This window comes from Rhipicephalus microplus, chromosome 1 (genome assembly GCF_043290135.1).
Source record: "Rhipicephalus microplus isolate Deutch F79 chromosome 1, USDA_Rmic, whole genome shotgun sequence".
Taxonomy (NCBI): Eukaryota; Metazoa; Arthropoda; class Arachnida; order Ixodida; family Ixodidae; genus Rhipicephalus; species Rhipicephalus microplus.
The window spans coordinates 179069471-179084722 of NC_134700.1; the positions used below are offsets into that span (position 1 = coordinate 179069471).

Below are 15252 nucleotides of genomic sequence, written 5' to 3' on the forward strand. Positions count from 1 at the left end.
CGAATATCACCTTTACATTGTGACTCTGGCAACGGTACAACAAAGATAACAAAACGCTGTCAAGTTTACCGAGTGAAACATTCGTTCACGGAGGCAACAGAACGGGTAGACAAAGCCGAAACAATATAGAAATTTTGTAAGCGAAAACTACAGAAAAAAAGCTTAACCCTGCAATGGCACATATTACGCCTTAAGAAAATCGTAAAAACGCTGCCCGTATTTCCTCTTCCTGGAGATCACTTGAAGCGTGAAATGAATGAAACGTTATTCGAGGCATAACCTAATGAGTTTAACATGGCTTAATTTGTTAATACTTGGACATATAGTGGAACTCACTGTAACTAAATTATGATGCGTTAAAACGCGATTCCTTCTTTCTCATTAAACTCCAGCAGTTTGCATTTTGTTCAATGTAACAAATGTGACACAGGTCAAGTTATAGGGTAAACACAGCAGGCAAGTAGCACGCTGATCAAGAGCTACTAAACATTCACAAACTAAGTTGAAATACCTAAATTTGCGTACGCTTCCTGAATTGAGATGTGTCTCACCGTATACAAAGCAAGTAAATTCGTATCAGTATGAATTAAGTTTATCCGAAGTATGCTAAACGTACAAATGAAACTTCCCCACAGCTCAAAGTGTCACCAAGTGTCACAACGTCGTATTTCTACGCTAAGCGATGCCATGAAAAGGGCTAGAGGTAAAAAACGAAAATCGCCGATGCAGCTTTTCTTGATTGTATTAGCACTACCATTCACTTCTGTTCACCAGGAATTTGCAGCCGGAAATCTCGCCGCGGTGCTTAAAAAGGTGAAAGTACTGAAGCTATCAATTTAAGAGGTGATCGTCTCCCGCGTACGGGGTTCGCAACAATGGAAAACATTTAATGAAGAAATTGCGGCCACTAACCAAGTAATCGTGAACAACACAAGAGATACATTTAGGAACCAGCAAAAATGTTTTGATCACAGTATCTCTCTCTTTCCTCTCTATATTTGAATATTTCCCATCAAGTTCCCATGTCTAGGGTACCAAACCGGTTGCACTAAACTGACTAACTTTGTACTATTACTTGAGAGTGTGATCAAGACATGCGCGCGAACTACGAAACATCTCTCGTGCGTTTTCTCGGTCAGTTACGACACCATCTTAATCTTGAGCACAATCGGAAACCTTGGTTGCACCAAAACCGTTTGCTGCCCCCTTTCCCACCATGTTTTTTAGTCTCTGTATACCAATACTTCACAACTTCTAACCGCAGAGAGTACAATGGTGGTCCGGACTGGTGCGACATAGCAGTGTTTTCGATCGCACGTGAAAATGTGGAAGAAACAGACATCGCACACTGTGAATTCCTTACCGTGGTGCATCGTTGACGAGCGCCAGCTTGCCGAAGTCGTCTCCCTCGTGCAGAGTGCACACGACGCCCTGCCGTCAAAACAAAAAAATAATAATAATCACCAACGTCAACAACACAAAAAAGTAGTTATTGTCACCAACAATAACAAAGGCGCGATCACCGGGGGGAGGGGTGTGTGCAGAAGGGCGGCAGCTCCTCCAGTCATCTAGTTTGCGCCATGCACTGACTTCATGGTGAAGGGGGGAGGGAGTGCTGTGATGAACATTCGCTGCCCCCTTATAGTGGAAATTTCGCGCACGCTTGTGATCGACAATGCGAATTAGCGACGCCCTAAACAACCAACTTCAACTCCAAACGAAATGCCTTCCCTTCAGCCATCCCCACTTATATCACGTTGTCTCAGTAAACGCCACTGGCAGGCAATTCACGGCCAGATATTTTTTTCATTGCGACGTCCCACGACAACCTTCCACGCACGTTTAATCAATCATCTTTTCCGCTCGTGGTCACCCTGAAGGCCTCTGAGCTACCCACGCACAAGTGCACAGTGGTCCTCTACTAACAAGTACAATAGGGGACGTCTGGTAACAATAATGCCAAGGAAGTATAGTGGAAGTTTCTGCCATGATCTGGTCGAATTGATTTGATTGATATGTAGGGTTTAACGTCTCGAAACTACCATTTGATTATGAGAGACACCGTAGCGGAGGGCTGCGGAAATTTCGACTACGTGGGGGTTCTTTATCGTGAACCGAACTCTGAGCACACGGGCCTACAGCATTTCCGCCTCCACCAAAAATGAAGCCGCAGCCAGGATTCGATCTTGTGATTTGCGGGTCAGCAGCCGAGTACCTTGGCCACTATACCACCGCGGCGGGGCAAGAGTCTGGCCAAAACTGTTGAAATGATCGCTTTTCGCTTCCGTTGTAACTGTTCTCACGGAGTTATTCTCACTTCACTAATATATAAACTATGAAAGTAGATAAGCTTTCACATACCAACTGTTCATGTAGCCGTCGTTTCATATATATATATATATATATATATATATATATATATATATATATATATATATATATATACCCTTCAGCGAATCCATATTCTCTCAAAGAAAAGAAAAGCAAGCTGTATACCTAAAAGCGACACCATTTTCTTTCCCTTGAAAGTGATTACCACATGTTTAACGTAAACTACGGAAAATGGCAAATAATTTGAGTAACTTTCCCACCTTTACCTTCTTCCACAGGCCTGACGAGTGAAAGAAAGACGCAGCGCGGCGTCCGGGCCCCGGAGTTTTCGACATACTTCTTCGTCGCAGTCACTCCAGCGACTAAAGAGCTAAAAAGCCTGCCGGAACTTTTTTTTTGTTATAGAGTGAAAAGATCTATGGAAAGTAGGTCTTGTTTTAGCTTTCTTTTTTTTTCGTCGCTGATTACGACCGATCGAGAGTAGAAAAGCAAAAAAACGCAGCTTTAATCAGCTAAGCTATCGTTAGTTAGGAGAGATCGCCAGTCGCAAATAGGATTAGAGTTTCTGTAATCTTTTAGCAGAATGTACAAACGATCCTAAATGGTGGATCCTATTTGCTGGATACTTCGATAAGATTTTTCTCGTGATTACAGCCCCCCCCCCCCCGAAGAAAAAAAAGAACTTCTCTATCAAAGACAACATATTCTCGCTGCGTTGAACTCGTTTACTGCGAGAGTAGCATTTTGTATAGAGTGTACTGATCTTACCAAGATATATGTTCTTCAAGGCAAGGCACACGGCATCGGCTTCGTGCGGTATATAATACATGCGGCAAGCAATATCTATGAGAAGGCACCATTATTCCAAGTGCCCGCTTGGCATTTGAAGCTCCGCAAGAATTAATGGCGAGGACGCCTTGCCATCGCCGACGCACTTATCAAGCCCATAACAGTTTTTTTACTCGCGAACAAAAATGAAAGCAACAAACAAGATGGTTTAAGAAGTAGATACGACCCAACCATGTTTAAACTTTAAAAATTATGTCAGTAATAAAAAAATACGCGTCGTTTTACGTTCTAAAACTACGACGTACTTATGAGGGACGCCATTGTCATTATGAGGGCTCCAGAAATTTTGACCCAAGTTGTGTTCTTTAAGGTGAACCTAATTTTTTGTATACGTGGACGCATAGCGTTTAGCCTGCGCCGAAAAGCCCCCACCGTGGCCGGAATGTTAGCAGTCGAGGCAATTACATCTTTAATGATATATTAGTGCATCGACAGTAATCGCCCCCTTTCCACTGAGACACATTTGCGAGTTCAGAATTTTACATTGTGAAACCAGTGACCGCATGAAGACGGGAGCAAGAAGACGACACGAACTCTGTGCGTCGTTCTCGTGTGCTTACCTGTTTAATAGTGCCACTGTATACACCAACTTTTATAGTGCCACTGTACCCAGCCTGTCAGAGTTTGCTTCAAATAAGCGGAATTAACCAGCGAAACATCATGCTCGAAGCTTTGTCAAGTCGCGTGTGCAAAGCTTGGCAAGCCGGAACTCAGCAGCTATTTCCGGAAATGAACTCGCACGTCGAGCTTCGATATTTAACGCGTAATTCCCAACAGCACGTCCCACGCTGGCGAAAAGCATGGCGTAACAATAGAGACGAGTATGTAAAACGAACTCGAGGCAGTTCCTTTAAACACGAGCATGTAGCATGCCCGATTTGCAATCGTAATGAGTATGTCAACGCATGCACCGACGCACGTTGGCAAACAAGCAGTAAAACGTCCACGGGTATTTTAGCGACGGCGTACGACATGTTCACTTTCTCGGCGAGCAAAAGCGCTTTTGAAAGGGACGTTCGGACAGTCCCGCCCCATTCTTTCGCATGCCTAAATAACACGGAAGTGCCGCGAAGGTCTCGCTGCACGCCAGTGCCAAGGGATGCGGCAAAACGCAATAATAAACGCGGGTTGGAGAAAGGCAGGCCGTCTGCGCCAGTCCAACAGGCTGTCATGCCGGTTCACGTAATCTTTTAAAAAGAGGCGCGGCGAAAAGAAAAAGACAGCACGGACTTTCATAAAGCGACTACGGCCGAGTATACGTAGCTTTTGCCAAATGTCCCACGTGTCCTGTGAATTTTTCAAAGCGCAGCAAAAGCTTTCAGTTCGCACGTTCCGCGCATTTTCTGCTTATCTTCCACTCTTACATGAAAGGCGCCTGCCGCTGCAGCAATCCGCGCGTGCATGCGTATGTGTACACGCCTGGTGGACTCCGCGATAATGCAGAAACGACTTGTACAAGTCGTAGTGACACGAAACGACGTTTTGCGGAGCCAGCATGAAACGGTCGATGGCGTTTCGTTTACGAACGATGGCCGCACACAGATTGGAAGTTGGGGAAAATAAATACACAAATAAAATCACGGGGACGCTATCCAGTGTGTGAGAGGTAATGATATTGATAACTCCCCCACCAACGCGCACACAAACGAAGTCTATAGATACGAGGCCTGATAATCAGCATAGGCATAATTACGGGAGGGGAATCGAGGGGCCGCCCTCTAGTCACGTGGCAGGGGGAAACAAAAAAGTTCGCCCCATGCCTTAAATTAATAGAAAGCCCATCCCCGCTCCCATCAGACTGTGTATTTTACCTCAATGTAAACAACTGATCTTTGCGCCTGACTAAAAGCTAAATTTTTTTTTTATCTTGGTCAAGCCGGGCAACCCTTTTTTAGTGCCATTTGTGATGAAGTAATTTCACCGCATTTAGGACGAGGAAGTGTCTCTTCATAGAACGCTTCTGCTTTCTGCTCCTAGCAATTTCATTGAGTTTTCGCTTTTTCCAGGAGGCGCTGCTCCCCATCCCAGGGCGACGGACGCGGAGTCTTCCACCGGCCCGCTCAGTCACAGGTCTGCCATGGCCAGCTGCTCGTTTAATCAGCGCACCTTGCCCAGAACTACTGATGGCCACTGCGCAATGGCTATGGACGCGGCTCTTTCTGAGGCGCTGAACGACCAAAAAATTAACTTACGCAAACTTTTCGCGGAAACGAAGCAGCTGTTCGAGCGCCAGCGAGGACACGGAACTCTACTCGGCCTCTGGCGACGACTCGTCGGATGAAAGCTTCGAGACCGTGAGAAGCAGGAAGGCCAAACGAAGAAACTTCAAGCCATCTTCATCATCGGGGACGTTAACTGGGAAATCAAAAGAACAACACTGGCCGCACACTATCTTGTTCGTTCCCGAACACTCCTCCATCAGCCTTCGAGCAGTAAACAGGCAAGCTCTCTCTGTGTACTTTGAGGGGGTTGCACCAAACTGAATAAAAGATATTCGTTTGAAGCCACGCCAAAATATTCTTGCTGTAGACACGATGACTGCCAGTGCCTTAGACAAGCCACGCAGACTATCGGAGTTCGCAGACATCAAAATCCGACAGATAATTCCAAAGGATGGTACCGGCATGGCGGGGGTAATCCATGACATTGATTTCGCCATCGCGAACTCGGACCTTCCAATTCTTATAAAACCAGCGAACGGGGAAGTTGTCATCACGAATGTACTTCGCCTCGGAAACACCCGCTGTGTAAAGATAATGTTGAAAAGAGATTCTATTCCGTCACATGTCAAGGTGGAACATTTCCGACATCCTGTTCGATCATTTGTTCCTAAACCTTTTCGGTGTCATAAATGCATGAACATCGGACATGTGAAGGGTGCATGCACGAACAACACAGTATGCCCACGATGCGCTGCGCCACACAATGCAGACGCATGTCAGGCAACAAGTCTAAAGTGCGGAAACTGTGATGGTTCACATGGTGCTGCCTCCAATAAATGCCCGCGGATAAAGAAAAAAAATGCCATTATCAAACAAATGGTCATTTCGTGGCAAAGAGAGGCTGCTGAAAGGGTGCGGCGCCGACGCAGCCATCGCAGAAGGCGTGCAATACAGGGTGTCGCGCGTAACCCATCTTATTCGAACACCAGTAAAACCGTAAGCACGAAGCGAAATGAGGTGAACAAGCCCATAGCTGCGGATGACTGGCCTTCACTTCCTCGAACGCAGTCTGCGGAGGAGCCTCCTCTCAGGCCTCGCCGCCCTACAGCTTCCTTCGATCCTACTTCCGTTGAGGATGTGTCAAGGGTAGATCGACGGATTATACCGATGCTACGATCCCTGATCGCTGTCATGGCAGACCTACTGAGAAGCCTAGAAACTCCCACTGCTGGAAGTGGCCTACAGGTGTTGGACACGTTGAGCCCAGTTCTCGCCGCTCTCGCGTATAACCATGGCAGGAGATCAACAATCGTTCCGCGACGAGGTCATAGAAGCATCAGTTATTCAGTGGAATGTAACGTAACATAACGGATGTCCGATTTTCGTCAGTACGTGTTCTTGAACCGTTTCCCAATCATCGTGATTTGTGAACCAAACTTAACAAACCTAATGATACTATCAGCATACGTGTCAATTCCGTCCCAAATCTGCAAAGAAGGCAGCAATGCCTTTGTGTGCATTCGTCACGAGCTTGCTTACATTATTCATCTTGTGCCACCACATGACGATAACCAGTATGTTCAATGCCTGACTGTGAAGCAAAAAAAAATTGCCCGCAGCTTCCCTCGGGGGAACACTGAGGAGGATGCGGAGCATATAATTGGTTAACGGGGTGTTAAAGTGCGACTTACTTGGGTCGATGGCTAAATTGGTTAACGTGGTTGTGAAATGGGGTGTTAAATTGCGACTTACTTGGGTCGCTGGCTAAATTGGTTAACGTGGTTGTAGGAGGGGTGTTAAATGAGTGAACACGTACGACACGTATGCGAAAGGGCGGTGTTTATTTATTGCGACGAACTTTGAGCACGATGGCTTTTTGGTCGGTAAAGTGAAGAGTGAGTGGATCGGGTTGCAGCGGTCGTAGGTCGAAATTTGCAAAGACGTGGTCGATGCAGGTTCCGCGAATGGTGGTCGGCTGGTGCGCGCTTGCGCTCGCGGGCAGCATCGGGATCGGCCTCTCGTCGCCGACGCTTGCACTCGGCTTCCCGTTTTCGAAAGTCCGGGTCCTCTTGTCGACGCTTACGTTTCAAAGCGGCCGAATCCGGTGCTGCTGCTCGACGCTGACGTCTCTCAGCGGCTTCACGTTCTCTAAGTTGAGCATCTTCCGCTCGACGCCGACGTTTACGTTCGGCGTCACGAGCTCTTCTCCGCGCTGCCTTGTCTTCGGACGACGACTTGGTTGCGGTTCCGCCAACACTTTGGCCGGCGCTGGTCGAAGGGACGTCGATCATTGCGACCTCGGACGTCGACGCGCCGTACAAACCAACCGACGAGCGGCAACTGAGCGAGCGAGCGCCGACCTTGAGTATATATACAGCGAGACGGCGCATGCACTGTCAGCTGTCGAATGTTCGAGAAGGGGGAGAAGCGCAACGGCGCATGCGCGCGCGTCAGCTGCCGATGTTCTCGAAGCGCGACGGCGCATGCGCGCGCGTCAGCTGCCGATGTTCTCGAAGCGTGACGGCACATGCGAGCTACATTATACAGCTAGCGAATGTTCGTGAAGAGGAGAAGCGCACGCGGTGTGTAGAGGAGGAAGGGTGCACAGATGGTGGAGGAGTGAAGCGCGCGCGGTGTGTAGAGGAGAAGGGATGCACAGATGGTGGAAGAAGGAGGAGGAAGCTTGCGGACGGTGCCGCACTACAAGCCTCGAGTATTAGATGCTCCGCATCTAAAAACCCTCGCCTTCACATTAGTGTGTGTTTACCTATCCCCTTCAGCTCGTTTTGATCAGAAAAGACTGTATAACATACTTGCGAGCATACCAGGTCCATGGATAATTACAGGGGACTTCAACGCCCACCACCATATCTGGGCAAGCTCAAAAGTCAATGCCACAGGCGGGAAACTGGCTTCATTTGCGTCGGCCCATGAACTTTTTCTACCTAATGATGAGAGCCCTACCGTTGTACGAGGTTCCACGTACAGCAGCTGCTTAGACTTGACACTTGTGCCCCGTCGCTTCACCACAAGCGTCAAGTCTTTTTTAGACATCGAGACGCATGGTAGCGACAACATTCCCAGTTATCTCAACATCAAACGCTTCGCCAGTGGTCAACCGCCGAAAACCATCCGGAGGATCACTTTGTCTGCATTCACAACCAACATAGAAGACGCATGTGTAAAAGGCTTATCTTCTGGCATTGAGCAAGCGATCAAAGAAGCAGCGCAGAGCACGACGTGCCCGATGACGTGCTCTACAAGGCCTTCGGAAACGGACGTGGAGTTAGAGCAACTTCGCGCAATTCCTGGGAGCGCAGAGCGCATATATCGGCGCACAGAGTCCCTTGAAGATCTGGATAAATAAACTGGAGTTTCAACGGTGGGCAAAGTTTTGCGATTCTCGATCGCAAACCACTCTCTCAAATATGAGAAACCATGCGAGGCCTACGCACATTTTTCGAACAACGTTTTTCGTTTAAAGCCTTGGCACTTCTCTAACGTAAAAAGGACAAGGAGATAGCGGAAGAATTTTGTAGGAAAACTGCAGGCCCATCACATTGCACAGGGGTCCTTACTGCTGCTACCGTACCACACTCCCTTGATCCGTGCATGGACCTGCCTTTTTCGTTGGAAGAGCTCGACGCAGCTCTTGCTTCTTGTAATCGATCGTCGTCGCCCGGGCCAGATGTTATGTCATACCGCCTATTCTGCAGCCTCGGTGATCGCGCACGTAGTGCTTTACTAGACGAGTTTAACGAGTCTTGGCAAGCTGGAGCTCTTTCCAGAGAATGGAAAAACAAGCCGTTTGGTTCCAAGTCTCAAACATGAAAAATCACCTCCAGAGTTGACGTCATACCAACCAATAGCGCTGGCTAGTTGCGTAGGCAAGCTGATGGAGCAAATGATTCTTGCCAGGCTAAAGTGGTTTTTAGAACAATACAGAGTCTACCAAGACGCCATGGCCGGCATTTGTCATCTTCGTAGCTCCATTGAAAACGTCATTGATCTCATGACATTCGTACAACACCAAAAAATGAGCCGACGGCTATCTGTAGCATTATTTTTGGATGTCAAAGGAGCTTATGACAACGAATCTCATGACGCCATACTTGATGCCCTCGAGTCCGTTGGCTTGGGTGGACGAGTGCACCGCTGGATCTGCTGCTACCTTCATATGAGATCATTGTTTACGGAAACTAACGATGAGCCGACATCTGAGAATTACATACACCGTGCTGTTCTCCAAGGTAATGTATTGAGCCACACATTAGTCAATCTTGTCATGATCGGCCTCGTAGAAAATATATAAGAGTCTGTGCAGATATCTATCTATGCAGATCATATTGGTGTTTGAACATCTGGTGTAACACGTCAGCAGATACGTGCGAAACTCCAGAAAACTGCGAATTCTATTTCGGCGTACCTTAGAGAGCAAAGCCTCAAGATTTCTCCAGACAAATCGGCACTGGTTGCGATCACGCGTAAGGCAATGACGTCTTACTCCATCACCATCAATGGACAAACTGTCTGCTACACCCGCACACACAGGTTTTTGGGAGTCACCATTGATCGAAATCTGTACCGAAGTCCCCATGAGGCCACTCCGTAAAAGCGGCTAACAGCCATCTCCCCACTTTTCGAATTCATCGGAGGAAAACACTGTTGCAGCTATACTGGATGTTGTTCCTGGGGTACCAGCGGTACTGTTTGCCTGTTTTGACGAACACCTGCAAAAGTAGCATACGTACAATCGAGAACGCCCAGGCTCAGGCACTCACAGTTTGTCTTCGATTACCACGCTGCACATCTACAGCGGAGACCATCGCAATCGCCAATGATCATCCGGCCTCAGTGCACATTACTCTAGAGGTGCTTCGAGCGCATATTAGGCACCTTGCTTGCGGCCCTGCCCACCACCTCGCTTCGCTTTCAGAAGACTGACCGAGTGCCTCCTTCTGTAAGAGACTACTGAGTTAGATTGTGTGCCTTCTAGCAGGCCACGCACCTCTAGAACGTATCCTGACATCCCCTTGGTGTTTATACCGTCAAAACCTATGCTTTACGGTGCCAGAAATTCGCAAAAAGGCGGATCTCTCGACACCAGCTTTGAAGCAGTTGACTCTACATATTGTCGCGAAGGCAATGTCTCGTGGAGAGCTTTTTTTTTCTTTTTCAGCTACAGCTGGAGTTTTTTCTTTGCCAGATCCTCTATTTAGAGGCACCATTTAACGACTTTTCTCGAGGAGGCAGCATCGAGGAAGAATGAGAGTCTGAAGAGAAGAAGCTGCATTTGGTCGGTCACTGTGCGCCCCGCGCACCAAACGAGCGAGCCGCCGCATGGGTCCTCCGGGGCAATCGGGGACCGAAATTTGAGTATTCGTTTGCGCGTCAAGGCTGTCTTAGAGAATGTGCCCGTTTCAAGAAGCTGCTACAGTTTTGTTGCGAGGCAGGGTTCACGCGACCATGAAAACTCGCGTTGGGATTGGTTATCCTCGACTTGCCTGATTGGTCCGTATAAGCCGTTTTCCAATTGGTGCAAAACAGTGGTCTTCCGCGCGATCCGCGCACCCGTGGATGCTGGAAAACCCTATTTAAGCATCGACTCGGGCCCTTTTATGGGGTGAGTGGACTCGGGGTCAACAGCGGATCTCAACGCCGGAGAACAGTCATGCTGGCCGAGAGGTATGCCATCATTTTCCGTGTTTTGTATTGGTGACTAAGTGCATTGTGTAAATTTAAGGCCTATGAGATAAATAAACCCCCAATGAGTGCTCCCCGAAATCATCGTGTCGACTTGTCATCACTTGCCTGTGCGGAATTGCTCTCACACTTCTTCATCTGGATGGTCTTCAGATGTTTCTAGCTTTAATAACCCCGAAGCTTCGCTGCAAAGTGGTGGAGGTTGCTCGGTAGCGATATTACCGCTTTGAAATTACGTCCCGAGTCAATAACACGCCTCAGGAAACAACTCCGGACTTGTCTACAATGACGGAACCTCCTACCTTCCTCTCCGCGATGTCTACCCCCCAAGCGAAACCTTTCGTCAGACCCCCAGTGTTCGGAGGCGCACTTGAGGAATATATTTCTGAGTGGCTACTTTGCTACGAGCATGTAGCGTCATTGAAGAATTGGGACCAAGCCACAAAGGTTCAATTTTTATATTTGGCACTAGATGGGGATGCAAAAAAGTGGCACACGACGCAAATTTCAACGGGTGCCCCAAATTCATGGGAAGAGTGGGCGACGCTCTTGAAAACTTCATTCACAAGTCGGCACTCGATTGAGATCGCCCATTTCCGTCTAAAAAACCAGATCCAGCTGCCTTCCGAAACCCCTGAGCAGTACTATTATGACGTCGCACAACTATGTGCTACGGTTAACTCGTCTATGACAGAAGACGATCGGTTGCGGCACCTTTTGCGCGGTTTGCGCCAGGACATTCAAGAAAAAAATTATAATTGCAAACCCGGAAACCTGCGCTGCTTTCCTCCGAATTTCGCAGCGCCTTAATCAGGCATCTTTAATGAGTCGTGCGTCTGGGCCCCAGCCTATTGGCACCTACTATTCTACTGGCATGCAATCATGGACGCAAAACATGGCGCCTCAGGTTGGGAAAGCACCCGCCGCAGCAACAATACAGCCCCTTCCGTGTGTCGCCAGCTGAGTTTCGTTGCTCGCGGGAGGCTCCCGACCGCGAAAGAGACCTAAAGACGATTGCTGACTCCATCGCGTCGCTTTCCGACCAGCTAAACGACATCGTAGACTAGATGCGCTGCCCTCAAATGCCTTGGCCACCTAGAACTTCCCGGGCCAACGACAGGCATCCCAGATGCTATATTTGCTCCCGCATTGGCCACATAGCGCTGCAATGCTGGCACCGGTTTGAAGGCTGCAGAAACAATCATGAAGAGCCCGTTGGGAACAAGAATAGACAGCCTAACCCTTCGAGAAACGAGAACGGTGAGGCCTAAGGGGCCAGCCGGGCCCCCATCGCCATATTGCCTAAATGTCAGCTGATCGCAGCCCCAGTTGTGCGTCAGTTTGAGCGGGCTAATGCCATCACGCTTTCCCGCCTTCCTCGTGATCCCGTGCCCGCAAGCGAAGAAACCCCCGAGCCGTTTCTGGTTCTGGAACTGGGAAATGTCGGAAAAAGGCAGAGAGAGGACTCGTGGATGAGAGGCATCACGCAACACCTCGAACAGACGCTCCTGTTGTCAGAAAAATTAAAAGAACGGCACGGAGCTTTCGGCTGGTCGACGGTGTATTGCATCGAAGGACGCAGGGGTTTCGGGATCGCGCGGCACTCGTTGTTCCTCACAGCTTTAGAACCGAGGTTATAAGACATTGTGATGAAGACATAACGGCAGGTCACCTCTGACTCCGGCGAACTTGGGAGAAGGTAAGGAGGCGCTAATTTTGGCCAGATATGTTTGAGCATGTACACAATTACGTAGCGTCCAGCCCTGAGTGCAAGATGAAAAAACCCGAACCCGGCGTCCCTCCGTTTTTCTCTTTAGACGGCAGCAAACCGCTTTTGCCCATTGACGTGAGCCGATTGACGTGAGCCGCCACTCTCAATGCCAGAACGAGGCAGTGCCGCACCAGCTCAACAAAGCCCAAAAAGATAAACGCAAAAGAAACCATCAAGCAAAAAACAAGGCTTACGAAACCAAACGACGCAGTGACCTCTATCGTGAGGGGGACTTGCTGTACGTGTAGATTCCCCCACGCGCAAGGAGAAAGATAGCAAGGCTTTATGGCAGCGACAGCAGACCTTACTGCTGTCTTCTGCGTCGCGTAGGCGAAAACATCTGGAAGATGATACCCCAAGATAAACAAAAACATCACGTTGTTAATGTTAAGCATCCAAAGCCCTACCACGTTCGATCGTCTTCGGATGCCGACGAAGCCGACGATGAATCTGGTGATAATCAGCAGGCGCGCGATCGAAGTGCTGATGTGCGCTAGTGCAGTGCGAGGAGTGATATACGCGAAAAACATCGAGGTGTTCACGTGCGCGGGTGCAGTGGCAACAGTGATGGACAGGAATTGCATCCAAGTGTTGTGGGCGAGTGCGGTTCGCGAGTGGATCAAGAACTCCTTTGCGACATGGTGTGCGCGGGACAGAGGCCAGTGTTCCGGTACAGCAGTGCGAAGACTCCGACACTGACACTGAACTTTACACCGACAGGAAGACATTTTCAAGTGGTAACAACGCGCAACAGAATGTTGGCGCTTATGACACGGGCACTGACTTGTAATACAGTGCCGACAAGTGAACTCTATATATTTCTGTTTCCAATAAATTTTTTGTTTTCATTTGCAGTTTTAAATATGTATATGTTTTAAAATTTTCACCTTTTAGACACGTGTATAAGCATCTTTAAATAAGCCCCTCACACAATAGTTGAATACAAAACCTTTTTGTGTTTTTAGTCTATTTGTTTTCACATTTTGCAGATAAAACAAGTGGGTCACTCTTTTTTGTATGGGGGAGGTGCCGCGAAGGCAATGTCTCACGGAAAGCTTTCTTTTTCTTTTTCAGCTACAGCTGGAGTTCTTCCTTTGCCAGATACTCTATTTAGAGGCGCTATTTAACGACCTTTATCGAGGAGGGAGCCTCGAGGAAGAATGAGAGTCTGAAGAGGAAAAGTTGCATCCGGTCGGTCACTGTGCGTCCCGCGCCCCAAACGAGCGAGCCGCCGCTTGTGTCCTCCGGGGCAATCGGGGACCGAAATTTGAGTATTCGTTTGCGCGTCAAGGCTGTTTTAGAGAATGTGCCCGTTTCAAGAAGCTGCTACAGTTTTGTTGCGAGGGAGGATTCACGCGACCACGAATACTCGTGTTGGGATTGGTTATCCTCGACTTGCCTGATTGGTCCATATAAGCCGTTTTCCCAATTGGTGCAAAACAGTAGTCTTCCGCGCAATCCGCGCACCCGTGGATACTGGTAAAACCTATTTAAGCAGCGACTCGGGCCCTTTTTTGAGGTGAGCGGACTCGGGATCAACAGCGCATCTTATCACCGGAAACCAATCATGCAGGCCGAGGGGTATGCCATCATTTTACATGTTTTGCATTTGTGTAAATTTAAGCTGTATTAGATAAATAAACCCCCAATGAGTGCTCCCCCAAATCTTCGTGTCGACTTGTCATCGCTTGCCTGTGCAGAATTTCTCTCACGCTGCTTCATCTGGATGGTCTTCAGATGTGTCTAGCTTAAAGAACCCCGAAGTTTCGCAACAATATGCTGCACGAAGGATACAAATACCACGTTAAACTTCATACGAATGGTTCGACAATTGTTAGGGTATCTTCAGGACATGTGATCTTCCCATCAAAAGTCGAAACCATAAGATATTGAACGTCTCACAAAGCAACATCGACAGCCGCAGAGCTCGCAGCACTCCACTGTGCACTCCGCAGGATTGATCACGAAGCACCTCTGAAATGGTGCATTTTCCCCGAACTGCGCTACGTCTTGGACCTTAAAACCAATTGGTGCTGGAAACAAGACAATTGTATCAGCAAGTACTACAGAAAGAACATGATGTCACTTTTCAATGGTTACTAGGCCACTGCGGAATCATCGATAATGGGCATGCCAACGCTGCAGCAAACAACACTCACGAAAATGGCACGATAGATCCCATTCCACTGTCAAGAAGCGCCGCAGCAGCAAGGATTGATACGCTCACGCAAGATGTCACCAGGTATCTGTGGAACACGCCCGCGTTTCTACACACCCACCATCTGGACCCATACCTACAACTTTCCATTCCATCTAGGTCATGCAGATCTGAGACAACCGTTCTCTGTCGCATGTGGCTTGGGGTGTCTTTAACGAACGCCTTTGCTTACCGCATCGGATGGGCAGACAGCACTGCGTGTGATCATTGCGGCACTG

At 48.4% G+C, this 15252-nt stretch overlaps 1 protein-coding gene across 9 annotated transcripts in view; it reads right to left on the minus strand.

The window, feature by feature from the left end:
* Epac (Exchange protein directly activated by cAMP) overlaps positions 1–15252 on the minus strand; it is a 416212-nt gene that overhangs the window by 29114 nt on the left and 371846 nt on the right. For all 9 annotated transcript variants that reach the window (XM_075888324.1, XM_075888319.1, XM_075888331.1 and 6 more), the window contains one exon: positions 1364–1431. In XM_075888324.1, coding sequence (XP_075744439.1) covers positions 1364–1431 — 68 coding nt within the window. The remainder of the gene's footprint in view (positions 1–1363; positions 1432–15252) is intronic.